This window comes from Lutjanus erythropterus, chromosome 23 (genome assembly GCF_056507025.1).
Source record: "Lutjanus erythropterus isolate fLutEry1 chromosome 23, fLutEry1.hap2, whole genome shotgun sequence".
NCBI lineage: Eukaryota > Metazoa > Chordata > Actinopteri > Lutjaniformes > Lutjanidae > Lutjanus > Lutjanus erythropterus.
The window spans coordinates 18,595,729-18,611,800 of record NC_139339.1 but is presented as its reverse complement, the minus strand read 5'-3'; the positions used below and the strand labels follow the sequence as shown (position 1 = coordinate 18,611,800).

General features: G+C 38.7%; 1 protein-coding gene across 1 annotated transcript in view; it reads right to left on the bottom strand.

The window, feature by feature from the left end:
• Nucleotides 1-14,594, bottom strand: part of hdac8 (histone deacetylase 8) — a 39,501-nt gene extending 24,907 nt beyond the window's left edge. The window contains exons 1-9 of the mRNA XM_084712642.1: nucleotides 14,193-14,594; nucleotides 14,034-14,086; nucleotides 12,214-12,344; nucleotides 9,339-9,480; nucleotides 8,251-8,363; nucleotides 7,963-8,040; nucleotides 7,016-7,124; nucleotides 5,911-6,083; nucleotides 3,393-3,487 (exon numbers count right to left, since the gene is read on the bottom strand). Coding sequence (XP_084568768.1) covers nucleotides 3,393-3,487; nucleotides 5,911-6,083; nucleotides 7,016-7,124; nucleotides 7,963-8,040; nucleotides 8,251-8,363; nucleotides 9,339-9,480; nucleotides 12,214-12,344; nucleotides 14,034-14,086; nucleotides 14,193-14,306 — 1,008 coding nt within the window. The 5' untranslated portion in view covers nucleotides 14,307-14,594. The remainder of the gene's footprint in view (nucleotides 1-3,392; nucleotides 3,488-5,910; nucleotides 6,084-7,015; nucleotides 7,125-7,962; nucleotides 8,041-8,250; nucleotides 8,364-9,338; nucleotides 9,481-12,213; nucleotides 12,345-14,033; nucleotides 14,087-14,192) is intronic.
• Between the last annotated feature and the right edge of the window lie 1,478 nt (nucleotides 14,595-16,072).

The window sequence follows — 16,072 nt, the reverse complement described above, 5'->3', positions numbered from 1 at the left end:
GCATAAAACATGAATGCAATGATGTGCAAATCCTTTTTGACCTATATTCTAATGAATACAGTACAAAGACATGATGGTTAATGCTCAAAGTACTTAGGGACGTCCCTGAAAAAGATGTCTTCTGGATGGCAGCATATGTTGCTCCAAAACCTCCAAAATAACTACAGTATAATTTCTTTGTAAAACCCCTTATTGTTAGCCTCTAATTCCACCCTGTTATCCAGTACCTACATATAAAATATGTACTGGTAGGTATTGTGTTTTTTACAAAAGAATTACATCTTAACTCCGGAGTAATTCCACAGTATGTTGTGGGCTGTAACCTAAAGCGTTATCGAAGATTTTTTGATAAATGAAGATTCGGTGCAGCTTTCTAACTGATAGTTTCCAATTTGAGTAACAGCTGTTTCCTCCACACTGAAAGCAATGTATCATGCAATGAAACACAAAAATGTTATAAAACAGGCCAGAGCATTATTTGACTGTAATGAATGTGTGCATTCATGTGGTTTTGTCTACAGTAGAGCTCACACACACACACACACACACACACACACACACACACACACACACACACAGAAAGAGGGCACAAAGGTAGTTTTTGTTCCCCGTGTCGCTGGAACTTCAGCTTTGCTTGGTCATCATGGATAAATGCCCCTCTTATCGAGCACAACGGGCACAGACAGAGTCATGAACGCACACACATACACACACAGGCGCACACACACACATCTGTGGAAAGCTGCTATGACTTCAGCAGGACACAACCTTTAAAATAGATCTATATTACTTCCTAAATTGGAAAAAAAGAAGCCAATATGTTCTTTAATTTTCATGTTAGGAGAAGTCATTTAGGGTGTTTGGTCCTCACAGTTTTGATTTCAGGGAGAAAATGTGTGTGCATACGTTTGTTTGTTTGTGTGTGTGTGTGTGTGTGTGTGTGTGTGTGTCTCCTCTCATCTTCATCATCTGTGGCAGCTGCCCGCTCTGATAGTTGCTTTGTTTTCAGTGAGTGCTTCTTAATGAGGTCAAAGGCTATTTAGGGCCATTGGACGCCGACGAGGAGAAACAAGAGGTACCTTTATCACAGTCAGAACGAACACACACACACACACACTCACACACACACACACACACACACACACACACACACACACACACACACACACACACACACACACACACACACACACACACACACACACACACACACAGAGGCACTCACAGCTATTCATTACATTTGACCAAGACAAGGTCCAAAAATCAGTTGCTGGAGAAAGAGACTCTTTGTGTGTGTGTGTGTGTGTGTGTGTGTGTGTGTGTGTGTGTGTGTGTGTGTGTGTGAGAGAGTACAGAAGCAGGATAGAGAGATGGGTCTGCTGGTTTCTATTTGATTTACCAGTTAGAATAATACACAAATAAGCAACAAGTGATCAAATGTGCTTTCTTTCGCAAACAAATCACTGCGACATTTTCCTTCCTAGTTTACATCGACACTCTGATCCGACTGCAACCAATAACCAGATTAAGTTAACGTGATTCACAGTGACCTGATTTTTACATGTTGTGTTGGATAATCCTGTTAATGATTAAGGTTAAGGCTCCTTTATTTGTCTCCCTGAGGAGAAATTTGTCTCGGGTAAAGGGAAAATGCTGCATCAAACCAGACATTACAATAAATAAGAACATTAAATAGGTCACACGTGCAAAACATTAGCTCATGGTGATAAAAAACTCTGTGCAAATAAATAATGGTGTCCTCAAGCAAACATCTTAATAACATCACAAAGCAAGGGAGGGAAAATTAATGCATTTATTTGATTTATTAGTTGTGCCATGGAAGATTTTGTGGTTAGATTTTGTGGTTCATTCAAAGCGTCCAAACACTGACAGTAACCAGTCTAAACTGTGTACTTGTTGCAGTAATTCAGCACACGGACGATTAATCAAGTTATGCTTGACTGCTCTTTCAGCCGGTTCAGTCCTGCAAAAGTGTTTATATGTGAACATGTATATGTAGCAGAGTTTAAAATGCACTGTATTAATTATTATTTCCAATTTGTGTTTGTGAATTTTATGTATCGTTTAATGATTAATTTAAGTATTTGTGAATTTTATCTCAATTCTACTTTTATTTACCATTATTTTATGGATATTTTTCTATGGAAATGACCTGACTGCACTCTAGGGCTGCAAAATTTATCACAATAAAATCACAATAAGGCCAGGCGCAATATTCAAATCACAGAACCAGAAGCAAATTGCAATTTACCGAAAAAGGAATAATGTGTGAGACAACAGTATTACAATGACACACTGTAGAGTGCGGCAGAGACGACCAGGCCTAAAAACCTTGTTCTCCAGATGAAAGAAAACATGTTTGTTCCATACAGACCTAAAGAAATATGACATCATCACAAGTGTTTTCTTTTTCAGTGACACAAAACTGGTTATTTCCACTAACTGTTACACATATAGCAATCAAGATTTCCGTCAAAATAATTGTAATATGACTTTGACCAAATCGCGCAGCCCTACTGCACTCTGCCTCTTCTGTACCTCCTGGGCTTCTGTAGCCCCTCTCATCTGCCCCTCACAGTGTGGTTTCACATTGCTGAAGGTAAGTTGTGTGGGAAAACGCTGCTGTGATATGTTGCTCCCTTTGGTGCATATTGTTTAATGTTGGGTCCTTTTTTGCATTGTTTTGACTACTAATATTTTTGGTGCGATTTGTATTCCAGCAGTCTGTCCTGCGTCCTGTGACCAATGCAGCGCAAGATGCAGTTCCTAGTGTAAACCAAGTTATTTTTGAAAGATCTGGAAAAAGCTTAGGTATGAACTGAGGCCTTTTACACTTTATTCTCACCAAACACTCAACCTGCTAATTTCCTTGATTCATAAGAGCAAAGAGAACTTTGCACCAATATATGGGGAAATAAATAACTAAAACATTACTGACTCTCACTCATCAGAATTCAAAATTTCTCTCTCCGCTAATACTGTTATTCCCATACGTTTATTAAAAATTCACCTTAATGCCAAATGAGTTGGAAAGAGAGGACTCTGTGTTAGATGAGGCGGAGTGAGAGGAATTGTCAACACTCGTAGCCTTCTCTCTCTCACACACACACAGTCTGAGTCACCTGAAGACAAACCCCTTTATTGAGAAGCAGGCGGCCATCTTTGATTAGATGGAGTGAGTCAGCAGACAGTGAACACAAGGGGGTGTGTTTGTGTTTTTTTTATGTGTGTGCGTGCGTCGGCCTGTGATTTTTTGTGACAGTACAATGAATGAGCACGTTTGTATTCATGTGGGAATATGTGAATGTGTGTGACTGTGGCTACAGGACAGAGAGATGTGTGTGTGTGTGTGTGCGTGTGTGTTGTCATACCTCATGGTCTGGTATCTCAGAGGAAAGCGTCTTTTCCAGCACTGCCGCTGTCAGGTAGGTCCAACAACGAGCTGTATTAGCCAGGTTATAACCTCCTGGTGAGAAAGAGGGAGAGATGAGAGATGTAAAGAGGAAACTTAAAGGCATAGGCTGTACTGTCAGCGATAAAAAGTATTTTTGCCACATAAAAAAGGTCCGCCTAAAACAAATCAATATCAATTTAAGTGACGGCTATATTTAGTATGTTTTCACTACTTTACTTAGCTGTCAGACAGCCTTTTCCAACAGGAAACTGCGTTTATATGAGCCAAATATTGCTCTCTCCAAACCAACCAAACTCCATTCGTTAAGTCAGTAATTTTACCTCACAGAACTGGTCTAACTGCTGCCTCAATCTGTTAGTTGTTTGTGTTACTGTGTGCGTTCTGTGTTTTAAAAGGTTAGTTGGGAATCACCAAAGTCACACAGTAACTCAAACAAACTAACAGATCAAGGCAGCAGTGGACCGGCAGCTCTTGTGTTCTGACAGTAAAAATGACTGATTTTGCCAGTGGAGTTGGAGTTGGTTTTGAGAAAGCAATAATCGGCTTATATAACACCTGTTTGCTGTCATGAAGCCTGACTAATGGCAAAGTAAAGCTGTGAAAATATTCTAAATATAGCATACACTTAAACTATATAGTTGTTTTAGCCTTTTTAAGTGGCTAAAATGAATTTTGTTGTTGACTCTGGACACTCAACTGGGCACGTGTCAATTGCTTTTTACTGTGGGTAATAAACTGACTATAGACGAATCCGGCCAAGTACCATAAGTTAAAAATTTGCCTTTGCTGCTTTGGCATCTCCATACAGTATGAGCCAAAGCCATTAAAAAAAATCATCTAAGTGCTAATCTAAGACCTCAGTTCAGACTTTGTTGTTCTGCCTGAAATCTGATTTGCAGCATAGAAAAAACAGACTGTATCAAGTATCATTTTCTTAAACTAGAATTGAATCAAAGCTTCAAATTCTGATATCATGACTAATCTGCATCAGATTTAACCAGCTCATTGTGGACATGGTCAGAATCTCTAACTCATCACAACAAACTGGAAGGTGACAAGACAAATTATCAGAAAAGTTACCAACTGTCTCTCACCCACACAAAAGATGAATGGAAAGAGACAGACTGAAAGATGAAGTGGATGGAGTAAAATTAAGAGAATTGCAAGAACCAAGAAAGAGAGTAGGATATAACGGAGAGAAAGTATGTAGGACAGAGAGGGAGGGAGGGAGAGAAAGGAAGAGAGGTGGGATTGTAGTTGAGTAAAATGGCTTCATTGTGTTGTATAAGTAGTAGCTATCATCTGGCCAAGGGCTGAGGGGTCTGGAACATAGCATAGTGTGTGTGAGTAGACCCGTGTGTGTATGTGTAATTGTGCACAAGTGAGCGGATCGCTGAGATTCAAAGCAAATACAAACACACACAAAAAAACATGGAACATTATCTACCTTTCATTATATCTTAATACACTGCAGGCTGGGCTGCACCAAGAAAGATGAATATAATCTAAGATTTGTTCTGATCAGAGCTCAGCAAACTAAGTTCAAAATAATCAAATCTAAATTTTAAGTCAAACAGAGCACCGTAGCCCAATAAAAAGCTAATCTCTGTTTAGTAAATCCAAGTTTAGTGACGTAAGCATTACATAATTTAACCAAGATGGACATGCTGACTTACCCAAATTAACATAAATATATATTTTCTTTTTAAATGAGTGCTGCCAGCACCTAGTAAGTTTAAAAGCAGGGGGAAGCAGTTCACTGCTGATCTTTATTCCTTAACGAAACCTCACACTGTTTGCTAGCTAGCTAAAAAGTTAAAACATTACATTGTTTACTACCTAGCTCACAAGTTAACAAAATGTTAAATTGTTTACTACCTAGCTATGGACTTAATTAAAAATTACAGTGTTTTCTAGCTAGTTAAAAAGTGAACAAAACATTGCACTGTTTAGCAAAGTAGTGCGTTAGCATACTCATGATGGCTCAGCAGAGTAGCCCTAATTTCTAACAGCCAAATAATAGAAGATTAAAAACAAACAACAGCGCAATAAGGAAAAAAAGAGCAACTGGCAGCAACTGACAAACTGTTTTAACAGATCAATTGGAGTGAAAGAAAGAAGAGAAACATCAAAATTCAATTGTGTTGAGTTTGTCCCTTAACTTTCTTCAAGGAACTTGATTATTTTGCTCAATCCATCTAAAAAAGGCAGCCACTTTAGTTAAAGTTAAACCTCCTCAAGTGTAAGTTTAAAGTTAACAGCCATTAATCTTTCTTCATATCAAGCCAGTTTTAAAGCTTGGTGCAACATAATTTAAAGTTAAATCATGATTTAATCAGGTTTAAATTGTTGGTACAATCCAGCGTAAGTACACATGAATGTATGCAGTCATATACGAGGACACACACCTATGAATTCACACACAAAAACGAAACACACCATCAGCCAGAATAATAAACACACAGTCAGCGTACCTCCTCCCAGCAGCAGTGTAGGTAGCTGCCACCCCAAGACGTACTGCAGACACTTGCCCACCCCCACTGGGGTCATGTTGAAGGAGCACATGGGGTCGCCCGCCATGGTGTCAGCGCCCAGTTGCATCACAATTGCCTCTGGGTTGAACTGCACCCGCACTTCCTGCATCACACTGTAAAGCAAGACAGCTGTAAACATGTTGTTACCCACTGATGAAGCAGGCTGAGCCAATCAGGAGCCAGTATGTTTTAACTCAAAATAACAGTGCCCAAATAGAGTGTAAAAATGATTCAATACAGCAGCATGCTAGTAAGCTTTACCAACACCTGACCAGCTATGACTTGTGAATTTGACTATGGACCCTGTCTATAATCAGTTCCACCAATCAGAAGTGTAACAGGCTCAAACAATGTGACGTTACCAGAACAACAGCAGTCACTACCAGGTGGACAACTGGCAGTTAACTTCAGCGTTTAAAGATATATAGTGAAACATGGTGGTTCGACCTATCTGATGTCATCTTATGTGCTGTGTTGCTTTGCTCACATCTTTGATAGACCACCCAACAATGACTCAAGCTATCATTTTCTTTAGTCTGTGGGTCAACAGGTAAACAACGTCTCCATCCTAATGTTAGTGAAAGCATGCATTTTTGATGAATGAGGCATCTACACTTTGAAATAACGTAATGACAAAAGAAAAAATTCAAGATTTTGCTGTCATTAAATTGAATGCAGGAGTTTTCTACCCGGAAGTTATTATAAACAAACACTGTAAATGGTTATATACAAACACCGATTTTGCAACAGGTTTGCCTTTTTGAGTGTCCGATCTGGGGAAAGCCCCAAGTTCAAACTCTCACGCTGGAAGGAATTCCCTCTTGAAGCCTTCTTGATAAAACGCTGACACCGCATATTCTTCAAGTCACTGCTCTATAGATGACCCTGACCTCTGGGTGGGATGCGGTCAGGCGAAGGAAGGGAAAATAAAATTTCTCCTCAGGGATCCTTGAGGAAAACATGCTCCTGAGCTGCACTGGGATTTCCTTATACTTTACGCTGTGTGTGTATGTGTGTGTGTGTGTGTGTGTGTGTGTGTGTGTACCTGGTAAAAATCTGGTAGTATCTGTCATCTTTGATGCCATCCTCCAGCGGGACGTTCACGGCGTACCAACGGCCTTTACCCAGCCCCGTGTCAGACACATCACCTGTACCTAAATATACACACATTTATGTTACGCTGCCTTACAATATAGGTTATTATATTAAAGGGACAGTTCAGGCTGTTTTAAGTGGGATTGTATTACGTACTTATCCATACTACTGTCTTACCTACAGTAGATGGAGGTCGCCCCAACTTTGGAGACGCAGCAGGAGAACAGGTTCAGCAGCAAAACATATTTTAGCCACTTCAAAATAATCAATATCATTTTAAGTGTACACTATATTTAGAATATTTTCTCCACTTTACTTTGCCGTCAGATAACTTTTTCCCACCAAAAACCACCGTTAAGCAGGTCAAATACTGCTCATTCTAAACCAACCAAACTCCATGGGTGAAATCAGCAATTTTTCCCCACAGAGGACAGCAGTTGCTGGTCTACCGCTGCCTCTATCTGTTATTTTGTTTTTGTTATTGTGTGACTTTGGTGAATCCAAACTCACCTTTTAAAACACAAAAGTCACACAATAACACAAACAAACTAACTGATTGAAGCAGCAGTAGACCACTGGTTAGTGGGGTAAAATTACTGATTTTGGCTATGGAGTTTGGTTGATTTGGAGAGTGATATCTGACAGCAAGGAAAAGTGGTGAAAATTCTAACTCTAATTCTTAACATAGTGTACGCTTAAATTGATATGATTTGTTGTTGTCCCCCTCCACAGCAGCACATTGCTTAGCTTCCCACAGTGGTTTCCTGCTGCTTCTCCAATCTGGGGGCAAGTCCACTGCCTTCTACTGAAGGTAATACACCAACTATGGATGAACTTTAAATAATGCAAACTGTCCCTTTAAAACGTGTTGCGTGTTGAACAAATGCGGGGATGGACCTGGAAAGAATCCGGGAGAAAACTTGTGCAGAGAAACGGTCATGACTTTGGATGTGAAGCTGAAGGCATCTTCCACACCTGCAGTGAGAGGAGGAGAAAAAGATACTTAAAAGAAATGTGTGAAGTCTGGCTGAAAGTAAAGCTAATGAACTGGATTACTGCCTGATTGTTAATATAGTAAACAAACAGAAGAAGGTTATTCCCAATTAAACCCCGTCTGCAAGGCAATAAAAGAGTTTTGTGCTTGAGTTTACAGTTTGTGTGTGTGTGTGTGTGTGTGTGTGTTACCGTCTCCGTGATGCAGGTCAACGTCCACATAGAGGACTCTCTCGTACTTCTCCCTCAGTCTGAGGATTCCCAGCACAGCATCGTTCACATAACAGAAACCTGACGCCTCATCCCTGGAAGACAGAGAAAGGAGGAAAATAAAACTGTACAGTTTGAAAGTCTGACCTTCACCTGCAGCGCCCCCATCAGGCCAAACAGTAGAACTGATGAGGACAGCCATCTAACCTTGATTGAAGTCTGTGGTATCTAATGCTAGGGGGTATAAGATCGGATAATTGATCGATTGACAAAACTATTACATAAAAGTTATCCCCAGAGAAATGAAACAAATCTGTTGAAAAACATTTATTTTACCCCAAATCTTTCACCATCTTTTCATATGTTATAAAACAAGGAGGGATTGTGCAACTAATGTGTTCATCTCTGTGGAGGTCTGATTTAAAGGAGAAGTCTGTAATATGTTTACTGTAACATCTCATAAATATCACAATACGTCATCAGAGATCAAAGAAACATGCTGTTGAAATACTCGCAGCCACTGTGTCTTCCTTCGAAATGTCTATTCTGGGCCGGAATAACTTTTTATTTACCCATTTCACCTTAATTACAGATCGAACTGATGCTGAATGTTTGACGAATAAGTTAAGTGTCTGTTTATGAGTCGTAAGAAATCAGCCAACCTTTTAGAAGGAGTAGACGTTTACTGATTGCTGCATATCGCTACTTTAAGATCATTTTAAGACCATTATGAAAGGAATTTAAGATGTATTTCACATCCAGACTGACAAAAAAGTACAAAAGATATGAAGGAAAATGAGAGTTCATGTTGATTTTGTTTTGTAGTTGTTACAGCATAAACACATCAATACAACTGTTTCACCCCAAAAGACATTTAAAAGCGAGACTGGAGTCATTAAACTTTATGAAAGTAACAGGAACTTTATCATCCAACCAACTTTTAAGACATTTTAAGGCCTAAAATTCAGATTTTTGGATTTATTGAGAGACACTGTCAGATTAGTAGAGTGATTAGGTGATGCACACAGTGTGAATGCAGTACACTGTCCTGTGTGAACGGGTGAACTTACTTCTTGGCGTGGTGCCACCCTCCTGCCCAGTTGATGGACACGTCACACTTTTGGTCCAGCAGACACTGAGCTGCCGTCAGCGTAGCGCCCCCTACTGCCGCCGCATAGTCAAATATCCCCTCCACCACTGGACAGTCATAACCTGGAGGAAAATAAAAATTATAATAATGACAAATATATATAAAAAAATATAATAAAATAAACCTAAAAAATATTGAAAATATTGACCAATGTCCACTTTGACTTATTGGAGTGTCATTTACAATGTCAGTAAAAATCACTAAAATATCCAACGGAGTAATACAATGTAGATAGCCAAAGGGAAATAGTAACAGTAGGGGAGATCAGGGGAAATTGCAAATACACCAATCAGAAACAAGCTAGTGATGACACTCTGCACATGCTCAGTAGGACTCTCTCTGTCAGTGTAAGAGGAGCGGGATCGTTTCATCTCGGCAGAAGTTTTCAACAAAACTTACTTACTTTTTGGATCAATAGTATTTTTCTTCCGTTGTCTAAATTCTAGACGACTGGAATTTAAACTTAATTAATTTTGTCTCTAGGTTATTGGTTAAAATCGACACCAACAAACTCTGCTAATATAGGTGTTGCTAACTAGCATACGAGACTTTACCACGGCTCCAAGATGGAGAGAGATGAGCCAGATGGCTCAGTGTCAGCACCTTGTTTGTCTGGACTGACACACTCTTCTGTTAGAAAATAACATATTTCGCTACATTTAAATGTAAAATAACTTTTAATTTAAATCAAAAATAATTAAATCTAGTTACCACTGCAATAGTTTAAAGCTGTGGTGAAGTCCAGCTTGTCTGTGTGCTTTATAGTTTGTTTTGAATGCAAATAATGCCTGATATTTAAAAGCATTTGAATCACAGAGGGCCTACAAAAAATATTATACTACAGTAGTAATGTGATTACTTTGAGGTGTGTTTTTATTTGCGATACAGTGGATTAATATGACAGGTTCTTATGGTGTTCTTTTCAGTATTACAACTGCCCCCAACAACTGTCATCAATTATAACACTCTCACATTAACTGTATTTCAAGTTGTCTGTGAATTATAAAGGAAAATGTAAAAAATCTTACAACTGCCCCAGTCTCACCTACATATTTATTATTTCCACATCAGAGTGTTTTCTTTAAAAAATGAAGCATTTTAAGCATAAAAGGCAGAATGTAAATCTTTTGACGTAGAAAACTCCAGCAGACCAGTGTAAAATATATTTATTCCTTCTTGATTTCTGCCTTTGATTGAATTCTTCATGCCTGCACAGAAGAGGTCAAAGAAAAGTGAAGAGCTGTGAACAAAAATAATCAAGAAGAAGATGGAGAACGGGGGAAAACATGAGAAATAAGACAAACAAAGAGAAAGGGAAAAGTGAGAGAAATGTCTTTATGCAGGAAAAGGTGGAGCGGTTTGCTTTTGTGATGAGACGGAAGGATGAAGCAGAAAGAGGTGTGCAGAACACAAAAGGAGGAAGTGACAGAGGGACGAGTGGAGGACACGAAGAAGAGCACAGAGGGATGACGCCAAATGAATGAAGGGCGGAGATGATGAGTCAAGGATATGAAAACAAGGAGGGTGAACTTGAGGATTAGTCTAAAGTTAGAAATGAAAACCTCGGAGAAGGACGGACTCATCCAAGAAAAACAAACAGCAGTTGGATCTTTTGACAGAGTCTCACCCGGTTAAGTTTCAGGTATTCCTGTCTCAACTTAAGTAAACAAACAATGTGAAAAGTTATTATTTAGATAATATTTTTTATTTAGGTCAATGAGAAAGAAAAGTGCCCCTCTCTTAAAATAAACTCAAATTACACTTCAGTAGATCTAAAACCTTGTGAACTCCTTTTTTGAATCTTGTGTTTTAGTGCCCTCTGCTGCTGAGGAACAACCACTGCATATAACTTGTTAACAAGTTTTCTTTACTTTATATCTCACTTTAATCCCTCCATTTTCCATATTAAGCTGTAATGTAGACCAGCTAGATGAAGACCTGGTAGTAAAATCTGTCTGTATTGAATAACAAGGATCACCCACCACTATTTCAAGACAATAAATATGTTATTGAATCTGTCACTCAGATTTATTTTGCCTGTTCTCACAAACTGTACATGAAAATTACATTTTAACACAAGCCTGGGCAATAAAAAAAATAGTGATATGCATCTGCAATAGATAATAAGTTTTTAAATTCAAAATAAAAGGGTTTAAAAAAATAATAAAGTGGCTGAAATCAAAATAAAATGTTTTAATTCAAAATAAGGTGTTTAAAAATAAAATAAAGTGGTTAAATGCAACTTTTTTCCTCATGCTCTTTATTAAAAATAGGTCATTTTATTAGTAATAATTATCACCAGACTTAAATTAAACATTTTATCATGATTCATTTTTCAGCTATACTGGTCCGAGAGTAGAGGATATAATACGCACCTAGGAAGGGAGGTTTTCAAATGACACTGAAAACTCCTATAAGGAGTTTTTAACTGTTTTTTAACCGTCTCAATGTATTTCTTCTAATTTATTTTACAGAAGTTAACAAGACCATCAGAGAGAAGATCAGTTATTTTATGTAGTTATGTTTAATGGCTGCCACCAGGTCAGATTCTCCTTGAAATCAGATGAAATGAGCCTCTGTTTATATTTTAACAGGCAAAGTTACAGTGAGCAGAGACTTTTATTTTCACTATTTTTATTTTTGTCATTCTATTTTAGAAAAACTACTGATTTTGTCCACTAGGGGCTCCAAAATCAACAGAATATGGAAGTTCCTTGTGGTAGCTTTCAGAAACACCAATGACAAATGAGAACACACCATCGTAGCTGGTTAAAGTTATTCTTGACTTGTCTCACCAAGGCCGTAGTCAGCTGACTGTGGGTCATCGTTGTCTCCATCCTGGCTGATCTTGTGAAGATGCTCCAGGTAAGAGTCTGTGTGAAACTTGGCCATTTCCTCTATGGTGGCCAGCTGAGGTTTAACAGTGCTGGAGAGAAAGGGAGGGGAATATTAATGGTACCTCCTGCTCGCACAATAACTTGTTGTATAAGCAGTTTCATGTGCAAACTATTTGCTTTGTGCAGGAAGCGTGCATCTTCTCATGAACAAGAGACTTGTGCTTGTGACAGTGCAGGATGTGAACACTGATGGCCTCTCATCCATGAGTAGGTGCACACTTCCTTCTGTGTGGTGACATGAGTGTAAATATACACTCATTCTAAATTCAATGCCTGCAACACATCTCAAAAAAGTTGGAACAGGAGCAACAGAAGACTGGGAAATTTGTGGGATGCTCAAAAAACACCTGGAACATTTGAAACATTAAAGGTAAACAGGTGGATTAGTAATAGGTGGCAGTTTCATTATTGGGTATCATAGAGGCATCCACAACAGGCTCAGTCATTCACAAGCATGGACGGAGGGAGGTTCACCACTTTGTGAAAAATTCTGTGGGCAAGTTTTCAAACAGTTTAAGAACATTGCTCAGCACAAAACTGTAGGAATTTAGGGGTTTCACCATCTGCAATCCATAGTATCATTAAAAGATTCAGAAACCAGAAACATCTCTGCACGTAAGGGGAAGGCTGAAAACAAACACTGAATGTCTGTAACCTTTGACCCCTCAGTCAGCACTGCATTTAAAACTGCCTTAAAAACATACTGCATGGATTCAGGAACACTTTGGAAAACTGTTGTCAGTAAACACAGTCTCTTGCTGCATCTACAAATGTAAGTTAAGACTCTACCATGAAAAGAGACAGACATATATCAACAACATCCAGAAACACTGCAGACTTCTCTGAGATCATCTGAGATGGACTGACACAAAGTGTTAAAGTGTTCTGTGGTCTGATGAGTCCACATTTCAGATTGTTTTCAGAAATCATGGACATTGTGTTCTCCAGGCTAAAGAGCAAAAGGACCATCCAGATTGTTCTGTGATGGTATGAGGGTGCGTTAGTGCCCATGGCATCATGGGTAACGGTCACATCTGTCAAAGCCCCATTAATCCTGAAAAGCACATACAGCTTTTGGAGCAACATATGCCGCCATCCAGACGACGTCTTTTTCAGAGACGTTCCTGCTTATTTGAGCAAGACAATGGCAGGTGTTACAACCTGTGTGGCTTCATAGTAAAATAGTTCAGGTACTAGACTGACCTGCCTGCAGTCCAGATCTGTCTCCCATTGAAAATGTGTGGTGCATTATGAAGCACAAAATACAACAACAGAGACCCCAGACTGCTGATCATCTGAAGTCGTATATCAAGCAAGAATAGGAAAGAATTTCACTTTCAGAACTTCAATAATTAGTGTCCTCAGTTCACAAACACTCACTGAGTGTTGTTAAAAGAAAAGATAATGGATCACAGTGGTTAACATGCTCCACTCCCTACTTTTTAAAAAACATGTTTTGCTTTTTTTGTTTGTTTTTTTTACGTTTTACACAACGTACCAACTTTTTTTAAAAAAAAATAAAGGCTGTAGAAAGGAAGCAGATATCTCCAAAACTCAGCTACTCACATCATAACAGTCTAGATGGATGAACAGCACTACATGCCAGATACAAAAACATGTACTTTTGATATGGAAGTGAACTGTCCCTTTAAACTAGGCAACCAGGCTGCTTCTGTAAAGCATCTGTTAAAGGTGTTTCTATCTCTGTTTTCACTCACCTCATGTGTTCAAGGAGTCCGTAAGCTTCTATCAGAGAGTGGACCATACTCGCCTGGAAATGAACAAGGTAGAGAGCAGGAAATAAAACCACAGACCGGTCAAAGATAACATCAAACCAGAGCTAAAGAGTCAAAAGCTCCCCATTCAATACAACTCACCCGGTTTGGCACTTTGGATAAAGAGTCGCAGGTCTCGATGTACTCCGGGCTGTAGACATACGCCACTCTCCGTTTACTGCAGCTGTCATCGTCACTGTCCCCTCTGCAACTCATTTACGACGGATAAATTACAAATAACGTGGTGGACAATGTAGCTAAAACAAATTCACAGTGAGAAGATGCGAGCGGCGGCTTCTTCTCAAAGTCTGGTGTTACACCGTCAACATTCCCCCCCGGTGAAACCTTCGGTCGTGTCTAGAAAGGATCCTGTTATTTGTAAAACTCTCGTGAGATTTGTAAGCTTTGTTCCTTCATAGTGCACGTAATACACACTAAACATGTTTTATGGTGTGACGACGTCGTGGATAAGGTTTGAATATATCAAAGGACAGAAAACACTACGGAAGTCCTCCTGGTTTGAGTTAAAATGGTCACTCTCGCGTGATCTTCCGTGGATCTGGGGTTCCCTTCTACACACGACAGATGAAAGTCTGCTCACGGCTGGTCTTCACCGCTCAGTTGGCAGGAAGACGACGATTATAAAATACATTTTAAAAAAGACATACATAATATAGTGCGATTTATGTCGTTGAAAGTAGGACATTTCGACGATTTTGGTCATAGGTATGGCGAAAGTTGCTCCATAATGGCCACAAATATTGAATCTAACGTTCCGCACACGGACCTTTGTTTCAGTGGAACTGAGTGAAAAGCATTCTGGGATCTTTTGTAGTCTTTTCGCCTCTCTCTGAAGTAGCGAGAGTTCCAAAATAGTTTGTTTATTAAAACTAAACCATAAACACAAACCAAGGTGTGGAAAAACAAAATGTTAGTGAACTGAAATAAAATTAAACATTTCAAACAAAAACATTTTAAGCTCAAACAATGTAAATTTAGCTATTTTGTTGAACAAAGTGAAAATATGGAAAGAAAGGCAGGGGATTGAAAGAACATATAATAATATGGAGTGAAAGTTACGAAAGTCTGAAATTAGAGAATGAAAGTCTGAAAATAAAAAAAAATGAAGATTCAAAGGTGCCCTCCCATGCCATATTCTCAATTGCCATCCATTCAATAATCTTGTAATTGAACCTCATTGGACATTAGTTGACCCTAGTAATATTAAAAACCTGTAATTAAACACCATGAGGCTCTTGTCACTGTATTGTGGCGAGTCTTAACCTATAAGACATTTTGTATAATCTGCTTTATCAAACAAAATGTTGGTAATTACAAATGGATTTGCATCAAGTGTAGTCATCATCATCATTCCACCCTACAAGGTATTTGTGTGAAAATTTGTCAGAATTAGTGTGTGAATTCTTGAATTAAAGCCGTGTTTCATGAGGTCACAGTGGTTGTGACCTTTGACCACCACTATCTAGTTTATCCTTTCACGTTTGAAGAAATTCAAACCAATGTCTCCATTCATGACTGTCACAGGTGTTGAGGCATAAAAAAAGGATGTAAACCTGCATATCAACTTTAATACTGCTCAGTTAGCAGAGCAGCCCCCCACCCCCCCACTTTAAATATCTGAAGAAGTCGACATTCTGGGAAGAGGAGGCAAAATATCCTGTTGACTGTTACAGGAGTTAGCCAATAGGTGGCACTGGTGTCGAGACCAACCTAAACTACTCTTTTACTGTATGTGAGAGAGAGAGAGAGAGAGAGAGAGAGAGAGAGAGAGTAATAATAATAATAATAATAATAATAATAATAATAATAATAATAATTAGTATTATTATTTTTATTATTATAATAATAATTACTGCTTTACACCCCCTACGAACGAGTAGTTTTAGTATTGTACTTACTTTTTTTTTTAGATTTAGATTTAAACTGACTGATCAATTGACAGAGGAAAAGAACCGTAACTC